The following is a 20,000-nucleotide window of genomic DNA, read 5'->3' as shown; positions in this document are numbered from 1 at the left end:
CTGATGTTTTACCCTGCGGTGCTCACGTGTGAACGCGACGTGTGTAAAACTACGGGAAAATACTGTTCCGTTCACGCCTCCAGCTAAAATGACAAAACCAGCTTGATAATTACATTTGTGATAACTCCCGATGATTAATGAAATTAAGCCCACGGTATTCCCAGATGACAGAAGGGATTCATGGTAGTAAAAACGTTAATCTCGATGCTGTCGCCACCATTAAATTATTCCTCATGAAGACAGATTACAGGATGAATGAACGGCAGTGTGGCTTTCTGAATAGACTCTTGTTTGAGTAAGTCCAGTGATTTTGCATTAAATATTAATAAGCTTCATGAATATTCATGAAGACCGCTTAAATATTTAATGTTGATTTCATTACCTGAATCACATTTGCATAATTCTACATAAAAAAAAAGCTTTTTTTTTTCTCTCCACAAGATGGAACAATTGATTTTTTTTTCTTTTAAATTCAAGGCAAGACATGAATGAACATCTCTCTGTAACCTCAATCTGTAATTTCCATTCAAATACACCCCAGTGTATTCCCCAGTTTCCCACAGTATGTGAATGACAAGATTAACTAAAAATACCACAACCAGAAAAATAAATAACAAAACCGACACATTTTTTTAGTATTTACTGCTCTAGGTCAATCCTATGCACTGGGTTACTCAAGAAACTATATGTGTACGTAACGGGGGACATTTATACTCTTATGTGAGAACTCTTTATACTGTGTGTGTGTGTGTGTCACATTTATACTCTTATGTGACACACACACACACACACACACACACAATGTAATCTATGATTTTTTTTTTTTAAATGCTGTAATGTTACAACAATTTACTGTATATCGCCTCACTCATGCCTCCCTGAGGCCTCGCAAACATAACGCTAAGATCTCAATAACATCTCTCTGATGCTGTTGGGTCCCCGCGCCCCCTAACATTAGGGTATATTTACTGCTCCCCGCGCTGCCACGGTAACGGTCTTGGCGCGCGTATGAGATTTACTGTGGTCAGCGCCGGCATGTCCGTTTGTTCGGTGTTTGATACCGCTGGGAATGAGGCGGAGCTGGAGATATGGAAAGATGGACAGAGACAGACAGACTGATCAATAGATGGATAGATGGAGACAGAGACAGAGACAGAGACAGAGATAGAGAGAGAGAGAGAGAGAGAGAGAGAGAGAGAGGGAAAACAGAGTGGGGGAGGGAGGAAGAGAGAGAAAGAGAGAGAGAGAGAGAGAGAGAGAGGGACAGAGAGAAGGAGGGAGGGAAAACAGAGTGGGGGAGGAAGAGAGAGAGAGAGAGAGAGAGAGAGAGACAGAGAGAGAGACAGAGAGAAGGAGGGAGGGAAAACAGAGCGGGGGAGGAAGAGAGAGAGAGAGACAGAGAGAGAGACAGAGAGAAGGAGGGAGGGAAAACAGAGCGGGGGAGGAAGAGAGAGAGAGAGAGAGAGAGAGAGAGGAGATGTAAGAGAAAGGGTCTCTCTGAAGGCTTCTGACGGCAAAGCCTCTGAGACAACATTAGCCTTTAGCCTCATAGCAGCATGTCCTACATTCATCAGCCCAGTCACACACACACACACATACACACACCAACACACACCTCACAACTCATCTGCTCCGTGCTGGTGGTGTGGAGCATGAAGGCCAATTCACCTCTCTTATCCACGCCCCTAACCCCCAACACCCCCCCCCCCCAATCCTGTCCCTCCATTCACCTTCATTCACAAACACTTACAAAACCAAGCTCAGATTTATCGCTTGTACAGGGCCATAATCCTGCCAACGTTCCCAAATCAATCTGCCAGCGGCATTCCGGACCGACTGCCGCGGATCGCGATCGGCACCGGTGGAACTCGGAGAAAATTCCACTTGACTCTAAGATCAATGGCTGCGAGATTAAAGGAAGTCCCCCGAGACAGAACGGTCGCCGGAACCATTATCGATTCGTGCGGCCTTAATCAGTTCCTGTCCTGTCCCGGGACTGGAAACGACAAACCGTGGAGGTGTGTGAAAGACTGGCTCGTCGCCTCAAATACAGCGTTACCGAAACATTGAGGGGGGGGTGGGGTGGGGTGGGGGGTACACAACGGTTTTTAAGTTAAGAAAGAAGACGGTCAGAATGTGTTAACGTGGCTCTTTAAATGAGAAGCTAAAATCTGGTTGAACTGGGATCAGAGTGCCCCCGCGTATTTGGAGTGACTGGGATGTTCTTCTCCCGAGCAGACGGCTTAAAATAGAACCTCACACGACCTGCAGTGCGTTAAAAAAAAAAAAAAAAAAGCAAAAAAAAAAAAAAAAGCGGCTAATATTTCACTGAAAGCCGCCGGGTATAAAGCTTTATATATTATGTATGATGCTGTTGTTTCTGTTTTTAGTTTGTGGGGATAGAACACGTTCAGGGTTGTTCCAGTTGGATACAGACTACTAAATGTCCTGCAGAAGACATCCATTGTATGCTCAGGCCATTTCTATTTATTTTGCAGTTCACTGACACATTACTACGTGAAGGCAGAGTCTTAATAATTGTCACGGGCTTCTGAAGACGCTTGAAGTCAAGGCTACGTGTACTTGTAATACGCTATAACGCAAAATACATGCATGCCAGTACTGTTTGAACTTTTATATGACCTTTTATAACCCTTTTAAGACCTACTCAAAAACACAGGTGGTCTGGCCTTCCTATTGGCCCACAGAAACCCGTCAGCTGAAACAATCTATTCTGATTGGATTATGCTGATAGCTGGTAAGCGAGGAGTGGCCCGTGCATGGTATTTCTCCATGAAAGTCTGGACATGTGTGAACGTGTGCTTCAAGAAACAAACAAACAAACAAACAAACAAACAAACAAACAAAAAAGCTTTAGATGACACAGGTTTTGGGAGTGAGATTCCTGCCACCCCAGTTTCGATCACGACAGATAACTAGAGCTGACAACCCGTTGCTACGACGACATCATTTTGCAGCCATCGTACTCGCATGCCTCACCTTCATGCTTTCGTTGTCAGTGATTGGCTGTAAGAGGGAGGGGCCAGACGGAACAGAGAAAATTCTAGAACTCTTATCAGCCTCAGCAGACGTGCTTCTGTTTTGAGTCCGTTTAATTTATTTTTCAGTTTATTTTCCGCCCTCTCTGTCTTTTTGTGATCGTGAACGAGAAAATGTTCAGGAGACATCATTAAATGTCACACACTCCCACCCCAAAAAAGCAATAACAAAACAATAACCCCAAAATTTGGAAATCTTACTGTATCAGGAAAGGCAAAGCTAAAAGGAGAAGCAGTGTGTACACACACACATATCCAAATAAACTCGCTTTGTCAGTTACATGATGTCAGCTAGATGAACAATATGAGGCCCTAAAAGCCGAGAAAAGAGGAGAAAGACAGAGAGGGACCGAAGGGAGGCCCCAGGGTGAGACACCAGAGAAGAAGAAAGGATGGGAAGACAGAGAAACACACAAAGAGCAGCGTAAACTGAAGGATAGGGTCTAGACTAGTCATATAAGAGGTCAGAACACACAAACCACTCAGCCCTCAGAACACAGACTGTCCTACAGCAACACACAAACACATAAACACTCCGTTAAGTCATGTGTGTCTGTGTGTCTGTGTGTGTATGTCTGTGTGTGTGTGTGTGTGTGTGTGTGTGTGTGTGTGTGTGTGCGTGCGTGTGTGTGTGTGTGTGTGCGTGTGTATGTATGTGAGTATGGCTCTGTGTGTATGTCTGTGTGTGTGTGTGTGTGTGTGTGTGTGCGTGTGTATGTGTGCGTGTGTGTGTGTGTATATGTGTGTGTTATTTGATTTCCCAGTATCTGAGTAAGCACGTTAATTTCCACTTTTGAACTACAGGGGTCAGAAGGGCATGATCCTACAGCTTCAGGGCATTCAAAGGCAGACTTTGTTTTTTTTGGTGAGTGTGTGTGTTTGTATGTGTTTGTGTGTGTGTGTGTGTGTGTGTGTGTGTGTATGGCTCTGTGTGTGTATGTGTGTGTTTGCGTGTTATTTGATTTCCCAGTATCTGAGTAAGCAGCTTAACTTCCACTTTTGAACTACAGGGGTCAGAAGGGCATGATCCTACAGCTTCAGGGCATTCAAATGCAGAGTTTGTTTTTTTTTGTCAAGTGTGTGTGTGTGTGTGTGAGTGTGTGTGTGTGCGCGTGTGTGCGTGCGTGCTGTAGCATATGTAACAGCACATCCTTACTCATCCAGCTTCACTGCCTGAACGATCGCAAACACACGGCCTTTGGCTTGACTCTGACAGTGTGACAGGCTATAAGGCAGAGTGCTGACTTTTGGGGCCATATCCCCATAAATAAAGCTTATTAAGCATGCAGAGACAGGATGGTTTTTTTTTTTACACTAAGAAAAAATCCAGTCGGTCTTACAAGCCCACTCTGTGCAATTTATTCATGAAGGCATGGCTTCTGTCCAAAAAAAAAAAAACCCCTTACAGATCCCCGTCTCCTGAGCATATGACTCTAAGTCTGGCCTCTGATTGGATTCTTTTTTGGCTTCTATCTATAACAGACTACATCTGAGAAAAAAATTGATAGTATAACATTAAAGACTACATTATAAGACAGGACAGGACTTTTCTTTCTTTCATTCTTTCTCCTCTTTGCTTGAAGGCATGGAACAGAAAAAAAAATTAGACTTCAGTTTAATATGATGGAATTCGAAGGCTCAAGGACTAAATTCTGACACGAAAAACCACCGAACGAACACAGAACGAACACCGAACGAACACCGAACGCTGCTCTGACGAAAAAAAAAAAAAAAGACTGTTCTGCTTGAAAAGTGGAAAAAAAAAGAAAAAAGAAAAAGAGAAAAAAAAAATACCCCACAAAACAGAAAACGGTACAGTGCTTTTTATGGGGCTATCATTTTTACGAGCTTCATATTTATTGAGTAAACGTTCGTCTGGACAGTGTAAATAAATAGCATTGTAAATGAAGATAGCTGACATTTTCATCTGCGGTAAAACGGCTCTCAGATCCCTTTTGCAATTCATCACTCGCTACGACAGAGAGGAGTCAACAATTATTCAAACCCCCCCCCCAACCCAAACAAACAAACAAACAAACAAACAAAAACCCCTACATGCATATTTCAGGACGGCTTTAGAAGGCTCATTTTGCATTGTGTGCCTTATCTAGACGTAGACCATTTTGTCTATTACTACCTCCTCTTTCTGCCTGTGAAAAGGGTGCGGCGTATGAGGGGCGGCCCATTGAGATGAATGGGTATCTTGGCCATGGGAGCCTGCGTCCTGTCAGCGGCGACGACGACAGATGTCCTCTCCCAGGAAGGAAGCCACAGTGTAAAGGGGTATTATGAAATCATGAGCTATCGCCCTATCTTACTGCACCGCCGCAATATAAACGCTAAATAAAATATGCCAAGGCGTGCTCCGCGGCTAAATTAGCCTGTCATATCCAGCCGTGACTCTGGAGGGGAAAATGAGAAGTAGCTTTGCACGTGTGTGTGTGCGCGCGTGTGTGAGTGAGTGTGTGCGCGTGTGTGTGTGCGTGTGCCTGTGTGCGTGGGTGTGTGTGCGTGCGTGGGTGTGCATGTGTGTGTGCGTGTGTGCATGCGTGTGCGTGTGTGTGTGTGTTATCTACATAGGACGCTGAGGGAAAAGGTAGAGGCGGAGGGAAATAGATGTATGTAGACAGTAATTACCATCACAGGAGAGGTGAAAAACAGAGAGCTGAGAGAATGAGAAGAGAATGAAAAAAAACAGAGTTATCCCCAAATCCCTCTGTAATTTCTCTCTCACTCACACACACACACACACACACACACACACGCACACGCACACTACATTATGCATGGTGTATACCACAAGAGTGATAGACATAGTCTCTGATTACAGAGGCAAACAGGGACACTCTCTCTCTCTCTCTCTCTCTCTCTCTCTCGCTCTTTCACTCTCTCTATCTCTGTCTTTCATCCAAACCAACAGAGGTAAACAACAGATAAAGCTACTGGCATTCAAACAGCAATCTGTATCTCTAAATACCATCAGTAACCTTTATGTCAAGTACCTAACCCCCCAAAGGGAGAGGACATGTGTAAAACTCTTGCTTAGGGTGGGGGGGGGGGGGGGGGGGGGGGACAACCAACAATAACATCTCTGAATAGTCCACATCACTTACAGTCTGATGGATGTGCCACAACAGACTCATCGGTTAAAGCAAAACACTAACATTCAGGAAAGAGGACTTTATCTAGGGTTCAACCACAGGGCAAGATACAGACACGCAAGGTTAACCGGCGAAAATGTTCCACAGGGGGGTGGGGGGGCAATTCTTAAAAAAAAAACGTTCCACAGAGGGAACAGACGACTCTTCCTGGGGGGATACGATTGAGGGATATCGTTCCCTCGCAGAATTCGGGTAAAGACCCACACAATAGGAAAGGGGTCCTCGAGGAACAGAGCAATCTCTAAAGTATAATCCCACCACTAGTCACAGGGGAAATGTGTGATCCATCTCACAAAACATTCTGAATTATAGATATATGTATAGCATTACAGAGAGAGAAAGAATGATTTGACAATGCGCATACATCTCTTAACCTTATCCCTAAACATGTGCATTCCTCTCTCCATCCATCCGTCTCTTTAGACAGCTGTCCATCCACTAAATGTTCAAAGATTAAAGACTTCATTACTACGACTCATAACATATTCATAGCACATTATAATGCAGTATGATGCACACACACACACACACACACACACGCACACACACACACACACACACACACACATAAAACTCCTCAAAAACAATTCATAACCTTCCCCGGCTTTAACAAAACCCCCAGGCTTTCCAGCGCTTGATGTGAAATTTCTACCTACAACAAACCACGCTCTCTTATGGACTTAAACACGTATAAATTTGTCTGATATGAAAAGTGAGTCTTACAGGAGACATAATAGGATTATAAAAGTTCAAAACTGGCCCTAACCCTCCCATCATAGACTCAATTCACGTCATACTGTCAAATGAGCTTGTTTTAGATCATACACCACCGTCCACAACGTATGTGTGCCATCAGGACCGGTCCAGCAGACTGTTACAGTGTTCCTCACAGCCTAACTGCTGCTTTTATAGATTTCATGACTTTCATTACCACGGCAACAACTTAGCAGTACAAAATGTATGTGGTGTCGTCGGAGACTTGCAAAACTGCTCTACAGATGATGAGTTATGTCAGTTATTCAGACTGGACAGAGATAACCGCCACATGAAGGACATTGCATATTCAGGCTGCCATTGTAACATTTAAAATTGTTAGAAAACACCACTGTTACATGTCTGGGGTCCGTGTCAGGAAATGAAATGTACAGGTGAAATGTACCAGGAAAGCAATTTCTGTGAGACTTAACACCTTGTGCACAAACCGACCAACGCATTTCAGATAATGTGAGGCGATGAGAATAGGCCACGTCTCACAAAGAATGCATCTTTTATGGATCAGATGAGAACCATGGCAATGGTTCAGATGGCAATGAAATATATCCTGCAGTGTCTATACAAAAAAAAAAAAAAAATCAGTTTTCTATTGATGGTAATCCAGACCCAAGGTGAATGCTAAATCAGGAATCACCATCATTCTGAAAAGCGGCCCCTCCCCCCTCCCTATCCACCCCCCCGTGCACACACACACACACACACACACACACACACACACACAGACACACACATACAGACTGAGCCCAAGCAGAGAGTTAATAATAAATTTTCACACGATAGCTTCACAGAATAGTATCACCTTACTGGTGACTAAAACTCACTCACTTAGACAACCCCACATCCTCTTTACAGGTATGTTATTTTTTTGTTTTTAGTTCTAATTTCTGTTGCTGAAATGTCTCAGTTTTGAACTCTTAGCACGTATGTCTTTCTTTCTTTCTTTTTTTCTTTTTTTCCCCCCCGTTTCCGGTTTTAAATCCTTGTCATCCTCATATCTACTATACAGCCTCGGTAGAACAAAAGTAGAACAAAACAAAAAAACGCAATGACAAATTCAATTATGCCAATGCCATGTTTAGTTTGTTTATTTATTTATTTATTTTATTGCAGCACAAACCATGTTATCTTTGACCTTTAACCCTTTTTGTGTAGGACGCGATCTGTCATTCTTCTGACAGCTGTTTATGAAAGCCGGAAGCGATTTTCCTGGAAGAAGGTGTGCGTGTACTGTTTAATGCAAGCACACGTGTCCTGGTAGTTGTTACTAAGCCTTTCGTTCCACCTGTCCGGTAATGCACCTATGCAACCTGGATTAATACTCTTCTCTTATGCAATTCTCTCTCTCTTTCTCTCTCTCTCTCTCATGTCATAAAAACATCTTTGTTAGAGGTCATGTCTCCAGCACTGACGCTTTTAAACGTTCCCCTGTGTGATGTTGTCTGATTGTCCCAGAAGGTGCTATTCCAACCAGTCGCTCAGTCGCTCAGTCGCTCAGTCAGTCAGTCAGTCGGGGTTTTAGCTGTCTTCATTTCTGATAGCTAGGGCTGACATTTCATCGCTGACAGGACGGGTCCAAAAGCTAAGCGCTCACCTAATCCTCTTCTAAATGCATTAGCAAGCCAATAAGCTGCCAGTAAATCAAATGGGCACCTAATATTTAACCGAGATCTGTGTTTAAAAAAAATTCTATTTATGGCAAATGGCATCATGGGCTGAGAATATGAGAATATGCTTATGAACAAACATAGAGTATGTTGCACAGTTCACGCTTATATGTTTAATTAAAGGGAAAGTATGGCGATAAACCCACTGGTATTGGGATCGGCAGTTTTACGGAAATTCATGTGGTCAGCAAATGCAAAAGATGTTAAATACACAGAATATTAACACAGATACCTCACATACAGCTTACAGGTATAACTTGTATAAATGAATTGTTATGTGCATAAATGGCTTTCTTTCTGCGTTGGGCCTCGTGGTTACTTATGATACAACAGTAATCAACTGGATCTCTGACTTTAAACATCCATACAGACAGACAGGCAGGCACACACACACACACACACACACAGAACCAGAGAACCAGAGAAGGTGTGACGCACCGTCCTTGCGGTAGTAGATGATCTCCACCTTGCGCTCCTCTGAGCCCAGGAGAGCCTGCGCGACCTGAGCCACGGCGTGCCGTTTGGTCAATGGGCCGTGCAGAAAGTCACAGGTGCACGGCTTCTGCATAATGTCTGGCCGCGAGAAGCCCGTCATCTCACAGAATGCGTCGTTACAGTAGATGATGGCACAATTCTGAACGCGCGCGTTGGCTATCACAAACTTCTTATCTGGTTGGGAGAGAGAGAGAGAGAGAGAGAATTAAAACTGGATTCAATCAGCTTCTTGAGTATATCTGATTCACGGGGTAATTGCCCCAACACAAAAGGGCAACTCTTGCTTGTAAATATTCGCGAGTGCACGGGAAAAAAAAAAAACAAAAAACACAGACACCCCCATGCAACGAGCGCACAGATTTGGACCAATTGTCTGGACCAGCCAAGCACATCCCCAACATTTACCGGTTTTTTATAGGATGTTTTTGTTGTGAAATATTTTAAGTGGTATATAAAATGAAAACCTCCAGGCTCACGAGACACTGGCCCAGTGCGATATGCGTGCTAGTGTATGTAAACAGCGTCATGTAATCCAGGAGCGCTTTTTGAGCCCCAAATGAACAGTCTACAGTTGATTAATTACTGATTCACCGATACACAGACTGTAACTCTCATTAAAGAATGAATTGTGCTGAGTGGATTAGGGCTTGTTATTTTGTCAATACAATTGATTTTTCTGTCTCAATGTTATTTCCATCCTAAGAACTGAGGGTATTTTTTTTTTTTTTTAAAAATCAAAGGCAGTTCAAAAGTACATAGCCTACTGCTTCTAACGCGACTCGTTTTCCTCAAGCATGCTAATCGACAATCTTGTTCGTTTTCTCTGAAAATGGAATCCTGATCAGTACAAGTTTATTGACGATCCAGTTTTCTACACACAAGCCACACCATCGTTGACTCGCTCATCTCCATACCGAGATCAAAGTCTATTATTATAATCCAAAAAACCCCCCCAAAAAATCAACCAAACAACAACAACAAAAAAACCCTCACTATCCTGAGATCTTAATATCGTAGCCTGTGTATTTTTGTATTCTGCTTTGTCCCGTGGAATTAAGATGAAACTGTATATCATAGTTTGAAACAGCAGTACTCTAACAAAGCTGCATAACACAGCCAATGAAAAGCCATACAGGAGACGAGTATGACTTACTCTGACCCTCGAATTTGCGGATGATAATTCCCAGAAAGGTGTTCTGCGGCGCAACATGACCTCGTCTCACTGGCATGATTATGGATATCGGCCCGAGCGCGAGCCGCTCTCGCTTCCCTCTGAATCCGCTTGATGAGGTTACGACCGATCCACGGCGAGACGATTCCCTTTGTCAGAAGTCATTCTTGCGGAATCTCCCCCACTACTCGCCCTTTCTCCGCTGTGTTTCGAATTAGAATCGCTCCTCCGTAGGGGCATTCTGCCATCCTTAAATTAGCCGCCACCTCATTTCAGTTTGAGGTAAAGTGAACATGAACGGAATACTCGGTTCGCAGAACATTTCAAAGTGAAAGCCGCTCGCGACTCCAGCCTTGCTCTCGTCGCAGATGAGAATGGAAGACTGAAAGCCGCGAGCTGCCAAGAGGAGAGTGACGTTACTCTCTGCGAGGGCCCTCGTGCACTGCGCACAGCCACAGAGGCACCTCGCGCGATGTAACAGCGCTGGCAGTGAGTTTCGGACGGATCTCGTATCTGCCTTGCGCAGGACAAGAGAAAGAGAAGTGGGTGTATAGGGCACGGCTCAGGTACATCGATCACTGCAACTACGTCAAACAGTAAAGCACGTGGAGTTTTCTTTCTCCAAGATCAGTGTATCCATGACAGCGAACGTGAGAGCGATTCGGCGTGAATAATAGACCTATTGACCACAACTACTGGTTGAAAGATTTCCTTCTCTTTTGAGAGGAGGACTTGTCCATGGTGCTGAAAAATACTTTTGTGTTAAACATTAATGGCCATCATGTATGTTTTACTAAAGGGCCAGAACCTCTGTGATTCGGTTTGACTGTATATGAAATTAATGTTCTTGTCAGTTTGCGTAGATACCATAGCCAGAAGAAAACGCAAATGTGCAAACAGTCTTTATGTTAACTTGGCAGTGGTCAGACCTTGTAGTCTGGACATGCAGAAATGTTCATTGCACACACACACACACACACACACACATTCACCCCCCCCCCCTCTCTCTCTCACACACACACACACACACACACACACATACACAAACCTTTCTTCTGTGTGTGTGGGGGGTAGGGGTGTGTGTGTGTGTGTGGGGGGGGGGGGGGGGGGGGGGGTTGTGATTGAGAATGATTCATACAGATACAGACCTACTTATAAGATGCTTATTATTATTGTTATCAGGTTTATTTTGATTAAAGATTATTGTATTACCACTACTACTACTACTACTGCTTTACAAATATTATTATGGTCACAATGAATCTATTTCAAACGGTCAACAAATATTTCAACACAGCAGCTTGAGCAGAAAAACCATAGAAAAAGGAATCATACTGTGTGTGTGACTGTGTGGGTGTATGAGTGTGGTGTGTGTGTGTGTGTGTGTGTGTGTGTGTGACTGTATGTGTGTGTGTGTGTGTGTGTGTTTTAGTGTGTGTGTGTGTTGTTAATCCCCTTAAACAGTATTTTTTTTCCCGTGGACTACTGTGGATTTTTGAATGAATGACACTGTGGTCCTCAGTTCACCTTATGTGTGAACAGCAGCTGCAACAAGTTCCATATTACAAATGACATACACAAACCACTTTTAAAAATCAACCTTTAGTGTTACAACCTCTACAAATATAAAAGCCTTTCACATCCATAAATATACACCCACCACATGTTCCTTTCCTCCCCCCTGGCCAGTCAGTTATGCTATCTTACCCATTCCACATGCCCCGGGCATAGCATGGCATGGCAGATGGTTGGCACAGGGACCTGGGAACAGGGAAAGCTCTTAACTACCATAGACATTGGCCTTCAAAGTCTCTCTCTCTCTCTCTCTCTGTCTCTCTCTCTCTCTCTCTCTCTCTCTATTCATCTTTCACACGGAGTTAGTCTTCACCTGTGCCAGAAATTAGCTGACGGACAGGTATATCATTATTCTGCCAAACAGACGGTGGAGAGAGAGAGATGAATGGAGACTGATGAAGGGGTTAGGAGCCCAGGAGAAAGGGAAAAGGAATATGCTGTCTTGTGTTACCATCACTGAGGCAGACATTAAACACTACAATCAGGAGAAAATCACTTCAGCTGAATTGAGAAATGATAATGTGTGGAAACTGTGACTCTAATGCTTGGGACTAAAGCCTGCTGGCAGTCGTTAGTCAATGGTGAGTCAGTCTGGGCAAACCCAGTAGCATTTGCTGCTAAATTCTCACAGGTATCACCACACAGAACTACGGTGACCACAATGTTCTTAGTGATGAGGCACGATTATAAAATATGTGAATTTATCTTTATTCTTTGTTATATGTATTTTTTCTCCCTCCATCTATTGCAACTTTATCATATCAAAGGATTAGGCATACACAGTATTACAGGCAAACAAGCTGGAAGAGAAAGAGGTATCCAACAACAAGACCGCACAGTTACTCTACTCCAGTGTTGAATTAACTCTGGAGAGTGTTAACATGGTTCCACTCTGGATTGGTATTATACAGACTCTGTCAGACTTCACCGAACTCTTAAGTAAATGTAACACTGGCATTTCACTGTAACTTACACTGCCTGGCCAAAAAAAGTCACTGGGTTTGGAGCCTCTGGAGACAGTGTTATAATCTGGGGTTACTTCACCTGGTCAGGTCTAAGCTCAGCAACGCTATGTGGCAATAAAATGAAGTCGGCTGAGTACCTGAATGTACTGAATGACCAAGTTGTCCAATCGATGGATTTTTTCTTCCCTGATAGCACGGGCATATTCCAGGACGACAATGCCAAGATTCACCTGGCTCAGACTGTGAAAGAGTGGTTCAGGGAGCATGAGGAATCATTTTCACACATGAATTGGCCACCACAGAACCTTAACCCCACTGAAAGTCTTTGAGATGTGCTGGAGAGGATTTTATGGAGTGGTTTGACTCTCCGTAGTCAACAAGATCTCGGCCAAGAATGAATGCAACTCTGGACGGAAATAAATGCTGTGACGTTGCAAAAGGTTGTCGAAACAATGCCACGGTGAATGCGTGCCGTAATCAAAGCTAAAGGTGGTCCAATGAAATATTGGAGTGAGCGACTTTTCTTTTCGGCCAGGCAGTGGAGATATATTGTTAGTGAGTTAGTATCATTTATATTAGTGTCATACCCACATGAGGTGCTAATGAAGCTGGATAAGAATTTGATACCAGACACGGGTTAAATAAACATCAGACTGAATATAAAACCAGTGTAATATCTCAGTAGCTGATTAGGTTTTCCTTGTCTGTTACTTGGTGGCTTTAATCTCTTATGGATAATGTTTTCTGGTTAGGATTTACACACACGTATGAGCTCACAAATTCATAGATGCAAGAGAAGAGATATGTGATTGTTCTGTTGACATCATAGGTTCTCAATCAGATCTGTGTGTTCTCTCTTCAATGAGACACACACACACACACACACACACACACACACACACACAAAACCATACATGCAAATACACATACAAACACACACACAGGCACGCACACACACACACACACACACACACACAAAACAACCATACATGCACGCGTACACACACACACACACACACACACACACACACACACAAATACACACATACAAAATACCAAGACCCACCACCTCATCCTTTAACAAAGTGGTGTGATCCTCCACGGTTTCCATGGAAACCAAACCCTGGCCACTCTCTCACCTACACACACTTACCCAGTTTGGGTGTTGTTAGATTTACAGCGGCGGTGATAACAATGCCGGCAATGTATAGTATTTCATTTTCCGAGAAAAGGTTGATATGACATTTAAGAGGTGGTCTTGGAATATTTCTAGAAAGCGCCACAGGTAGACAGGTAGCTTGGAAAGAGCAGGAGAGACTGAGAGAGTTGAGTCTGCTCCTAAAGAACGGCTCAGCTCTCTGTCATTAGTCATAATTCAATGTTTTTCTCATTTGGCAAATGCTAAGCATCATTTTGGCATTGTCTCAGATTGCCGAAGACCAGTTCCAAAATTCTTGCTCCATGCTAATAAACACTTCCACCCTCTCTTTCATCGGCTGGCGTCAGATAAAGAAAAAAAAATCCTCTCCTATGGGAACCTACTGTCTTCTTTACCAAAACGGTCTGAATCAAAAAAATTAATCTCGGTAGAATCACTGGAAATGAATACAATCTCCATACTGACAATACTCTAATCTCATCCTCTCATGTCCTTAACCAACACAGTTTGTCAGTTTATATATATATATATACACACACACACACACACACACACACACGTATATACATACATACACTTAACCTTGGATCTTGCTTGATCTTGTATGTGCGTGTGTGTGTCTCTCTTTGTATGTGTGTTTGTCTGTGTGAATCAGTTTGCTTTTTTTTCTTTTCTTTTCTTTTCTTTGGAGAACAGACAGCCCTCTCTTTAAACAAAAGAAAAAGCCTGTCTGTTACAATGACCTCTGGTGTTGTGTTGATACAATGCAATATTCATGTGCAATTAATAGTAAAGATACTGCTGCTGCCCTCTAGGGGTGGTCATAGAGCAGCACAAGCCAGTCATTCATGATAATGAATCCTTATGGATGTCAATGATTTCCCACAAAGAATCTGCTTGTATCTGTTTGAATCTGTTACAGAATGTTTTTTTTAATCTAATTCACTTTAAGAAGCGCTCTTCTCATGTGACAATGATCGTGTTTTGTTTTTTGTTTTTTTTCTAAAAACAGAAGTAATAACAGAGTTTGTAATTTGTGTGCTGAGCCAACGTAAGGTGTCGTTGTTGAACTGACGAATCTAGATCTGTGATGCTCTAGATAGCAGATAAGCGGCGATGTCTGCGATCCGGCCATCGGCGCAACGTGTCTCGGGTTCCTCCCGTGTCACACGGCCGGGCCAGACTCAACGTTAACGTGGCTAATTTCCAACACAGAGTAGAATTAGAAGAGAGGACGTTCCAGATCAGATCGCTTAAACAGCCCCAGCGTTGACTCATTATCACCACAAAGGCTCGACACACACACACACACACACATACACACACACACACACACACACACACACACACACACACACACACACACTCACAGACACACACACACACACACACACACACACACACACTCACACACACACACACACACACACACACACAGCCCGAGGGTGCCCCTTGGTAAAGTAGCTCTGTCTGAAACTTAATGAACCTGCGCTGTAACACGGCGACATAGATCTATAGCTTGGCCTCTTAACTCGACGTGATGATCAAGCCAAATGTCTGAGGATGAGAGTGGACGAAAGGCAGGGGTCGTCCTTCAATGCCTTACACTCCAGCTTAAATGAAGTGAGGTGAGTGGTCTGGTTTTGTAGAGGCAGTATAGTGGAATCCACTTCCACCTGAACATGTTTTGTCCTCTATTGTTTGATATAGTGTAGAAATGACTCTGTGTCTACAGTATGTTGCTTACTTTGCAAAGGAAAGCACATCTTTAAACAAGATTGAATTTTTTTTCCCCAGACTGCATCGCTATCTTAATGCAAGGTTAAGGAGACAGTCACAAACACACACACACACACATACACACACACACATACACAGACACACACACACAGATACACACAGATACACACACACACACACACACACACACACACACACACACACTCACAGACACATACAGACACACACATACACACAAATACAGACACACACACACACACACACACACACACAGATACACACACAGATACACACACACACTCACAGACACATACAGACACACACACACACACACACACACACACACACACACACACACACACACAGATACACACACACACACACACACACACACACACAGATACACACACACACACACACACACACACACACACACACACACACACACACTCACAGACACATACACATACAGACACACACATACACACACATACGTATTTACAGGGACTCTCTATTTACTTTTATGTTACTCTAATTAAAGTAACATATGCCTCATACCTTAACTCCAACCAAGAAAAATCTGGACATTTTTAACAACCACAGGCGTAGTTTGTAAAAAAAATATTGGAATGTTTAAATATTTGAATATATGGACACATGCAAAATGTGCCTGTAAATTCAAATGTCCGTACAACACACACACACACACACACACACACACACACACACACACACACTCACACATGCACACACACTCCCCTCTCCCCTTACTCAGCTAAAAGAGCAAGTCATACTTAAGCACTATCACTTACAGACTCTCCAGAACAAATGTGGGTGATCGTTATACAATTGTTCTTAAATTGCATGACGTGTGCACCCCCCCCCCCCCCCCCCCCCCCCCCCCACCCCACACACACAAAGACAACAGATACATTTACTACACTGTCAATCACAGACTCCTCATCCTCTCTCTCTCTGTATGTGTGTTTGTGTGTGTGTGTGTGTGTTTTATGGGTTTGCATATCTGTGATAGTATCAGGCAGAGGAGATGATGAGTTTTAATGGAGGGAGACTGCTGTGGCTGAGAACAGTCATCCTGTTAACGTCTAGGGAGAGATCGGCACGAAGAAGAATAATGACAAACATTCTTCATGTGATGACAAGGGTAAATGAGTGTGTACAGGTGTGTGTGTGTGTGTGTAAAACAGAGAGAGAAAGGGAGAGAGAGAGCGAGCGAGAGAGAGCGAGAGAGAGAGTTGGAGTGAGAGAGCTGTTCAGAGATTTCAAATAGTATGGATGAGGACCATTTTGTCCATAACCCATAAACAAATGAACTAACTTCATTATTGTGTGTGTGTGTGTGTGTGTGTGTGTGTGGTACTTTATCCCTTTCCCCTCTTTGACTGCTCTGAAACACTATCACGGTTTCGTGACAGAGTCTTAGCAGAACATTATGTAAATCAATCAAATGATTCCTCAGAGGCGTTTACAGTAAACTAAGCCAAAATTCATCAATATTCAAACTCGTTTGTAAATATTTATCAGGCATGAAACTTAGAAAGGTATAGAGACTCCTGTTGTAATGTCTGTTTTGCTGTAATGGAGAAGATTCACCCGAGTATGTAAGTGAGAGAAAGAGAGTGTGTATGGTTGTGTGTGGGCATGTGTGTGTCTGTGTGTGTGTGTGTGTGTCTGTCTGTCTGTATGTGTGTGTGTGTGTGCATGTGTGTTGTACTAGCTAGAAGGGTTTACACTGGGTCACTGACACCAAAAGCTTCAGGGTTAATAGGTAATGGGGTAATGCTAATTGTCCACAGTCCCTTGTGTGTGTGTGTGTTTGTGAGCGGAGGTGGACAAAGTAAACAACTCCACTACTTGAGTCAAAGTACAGATACTCCTGGTCAAATATTACTCCAATACAAGTAAAAGTTGTTCAGTTCAATTTTTACTTGAGTTAAAGTACTGGAGTACTTGCTTACAAAAATACTTAAGTGTTCAAAAGTACATTTTCTTTTTGATGTCATCGCATTGTTGTATTTTTGCAACAATGCATTTACAAAGTCTAATGACTCTGAAACAACCCACTGAATGCACTGACTTGCTTGTAAAACCTGTAGAATAAAAAGCTTGTGGAATATGCTACAAAGCCTATAGAAACACAGTTGAATCAAATGCTTCCTCTAGAAAAGACAGTGTATAGCTTCAGTTAAAAAGGACCTAGGTTAACTCAGATCAGCCTTAAAAGGATAAACACGTCATAATGTTGTAGGCTAGGTTAATTTCACTTCTACTACATAGCATTGTCTGAAATGTAAAACAGCTGGATTATTGTCAGTAACGTTAACTCGGCATTTTCACTAGCTAACAATTAGTATGCGTCAGCAGTGGATTCACACAGGACCCAGTGTTATGCCCCAAATGGTTTTCAAGCCAACTGGTTTCCGTACGTCTTCACACACTGTGTTAACAGTAGAAATTGTGGTCTGCCTCTGTCACCAGATTCGTCACACATTCACAAACATATAAATCGCAATTTTCAAGTCACATCTCATATCTACTGTGGCAAATGATTGTAACTGTTAGGCGAACACAGCGCGCGAACGCATACGGGAAGCAATTCGCTTGGAAACCAGTTGATTTAAAAAATCTCAGAAATGGACTTAAGATATGGCCATGGCTGCTCTGGTGAGGAACCTTTATCTTTATCATCTTTATCTTCCGTTGTAGTAGCCATCAGTAAAACTGCCAAGTTCAGTTGTTAAAAAAAAAAAAAAAATGCAGCACGCACTTGACTGACAGCATTGGAGTAGTTTACTGTGATTGGTTTTTCCCCTGTGATGAACATAATATGGCCTATCGCATTTTAGAAAAGAAAATTCTTCCGCTGACCTCAAAGCTATGCGTTAAAGTAACGAGAACCTTCACAGAAATGTAGGGAAGTGAAAAGTACAATATTTGTATTTCATATGTAGTGGAGTAAAAGTCATAAGTTTCCAAAAAAAAAATAACACTCAAGTAAAGTATAGATACTCGAAAAATGTACTTAAATACAGTACTCAAGTAAATGTACTTCGTTACTGTCCACCCCTGTTTGTGAGTGTGTGTGTGTGAGTGTATGTTTTGTATGTGTGTGTGTGTCTGTGTGTATATTTTTGGGTTGTATTGTTGTGGGGGTTTTTTTAACCACTCTTTGTCTTTTGAAAAAGACTTCCAATTAGTAAATATACACAGAAAAAAGAGAAAGGGGGAAAGACAGATAGAAACAGAGAGAGTGAGATTCTCCATTTATTGGAACTTGCTTACTTATTGGATACACTCTAACAAACTTTAAAACTGAGCAATATCATAGTGTAATAAGACATTTCAATACTTCGAACATCTGTGTGTGTTCGTGTGTGTGTGTGTGTGTGTGTATTTGTGTGTGTGATTCTATAAATTGCATACAGCACACAAGCGTCGGAATACAATACTGTCTGTGTCACACTTGGCAAAAAGCTGCCTATTAAGTTCCAAGCCTAACCTTCAAATATTTAAACAGTGTAGAGGTCTGTGGAAACCCAATCTGGTCCTGACGAAAAAAGGCCGTCCACTGGATTTCCTCTGACATCCCATTATCAATTTATCATACCACCACCTTGGACACACGATCAAGTAAACACTGATTTGATCGGATGTCAACATCACTAAAACATAATCTGGCCTTTGGCCTCCGACCTCACGCGGCTGACACTTGGCAGAGTTACTTTAGCACCCGTTGACCGATTTAACTGAGCGCCCAAAAAAAGAGATAGTCACAAAGACTCTTCCAGAATCTTCCACATACGAACTTTTCAGAAAACCACTGCATCAGTCTATAAATATGTAATTTCTGAGGATATACGATTGCACCAATGTGTTTGTTAAGAAAAAATTACTTTTTTTTTTCACTATTACATTACACTTCCTGTTTGTTTGTTTGTTGACTATATTGTTAATATTTTTTGTTAAGGTTACCTTAATAATGCAAAACTGTGGTGGACTTCGTCCTTGGTTCAATAAATAAAAATAAAGTGTTAGAAAAACTGTTGTTTTCTTGTCTCAGATAACTCAGATAACACAAACTGGAAGGTGCCAGAACTTTCAAGAATGTTGGTATCATAATGTTTAAATCAATTGTTCAGATTCCAGGTTTACACGACATTTCTCCAGACACACAACCAAAGTCCACAATTTTAATCCCGTGTGGTTGACTCAGAAT

At 42.5% G+C, this 20,000-nt stretch overlaps 1 protein-coding gene across 1 annotated transcript in view; it reads right to left on the bottom strand.

Moving 5' to 3' along the window:
- LOC115817863 (potassium channel, voltage gated eag related subfamily H, member 7) overlaps nt 1-10,382 on the bottom strand; it is a 48,851-nt gene extending 38,469 nt beyond the window's left edge. Inside the window, exons 1-2 of the mRNA XM_030781004.1 lie at nt 10,307-10,382; nt 9,097-9,327 (exon numbers count right to left, since the gene is read on the bottom strand). Coding sequence (XP_030636864.1) covers nt 9,097-9,327; nt 10,307-10,382 — 307 coding nt within the window. The remainder of the gene's footprint in view (nt 1-9,096; nt 9,328-10,306) is intronic.
- Between the last annotated feature and the right edge of the window lie 9,618 nt (nt 10,383-20,000).

The sequence above is a fragment of the Chanos chanos genome, chromosome 8 (assembly GCF_902362185.1).
Source record: "Chanos chanos chromosome 8, fChaCha1.1, whole genome shotgun sequence".
Classification (NCBI taxonomy): domain Eukaryota; kingdom Metazoa; phylum Chordata; class Actinopteri; order Gonorynchiformes; family Chanidae; genus Chanos; species Chanos chanos.
This window is presented reverse-complemented; position numbering and strand designations above follow the sequence as displayed.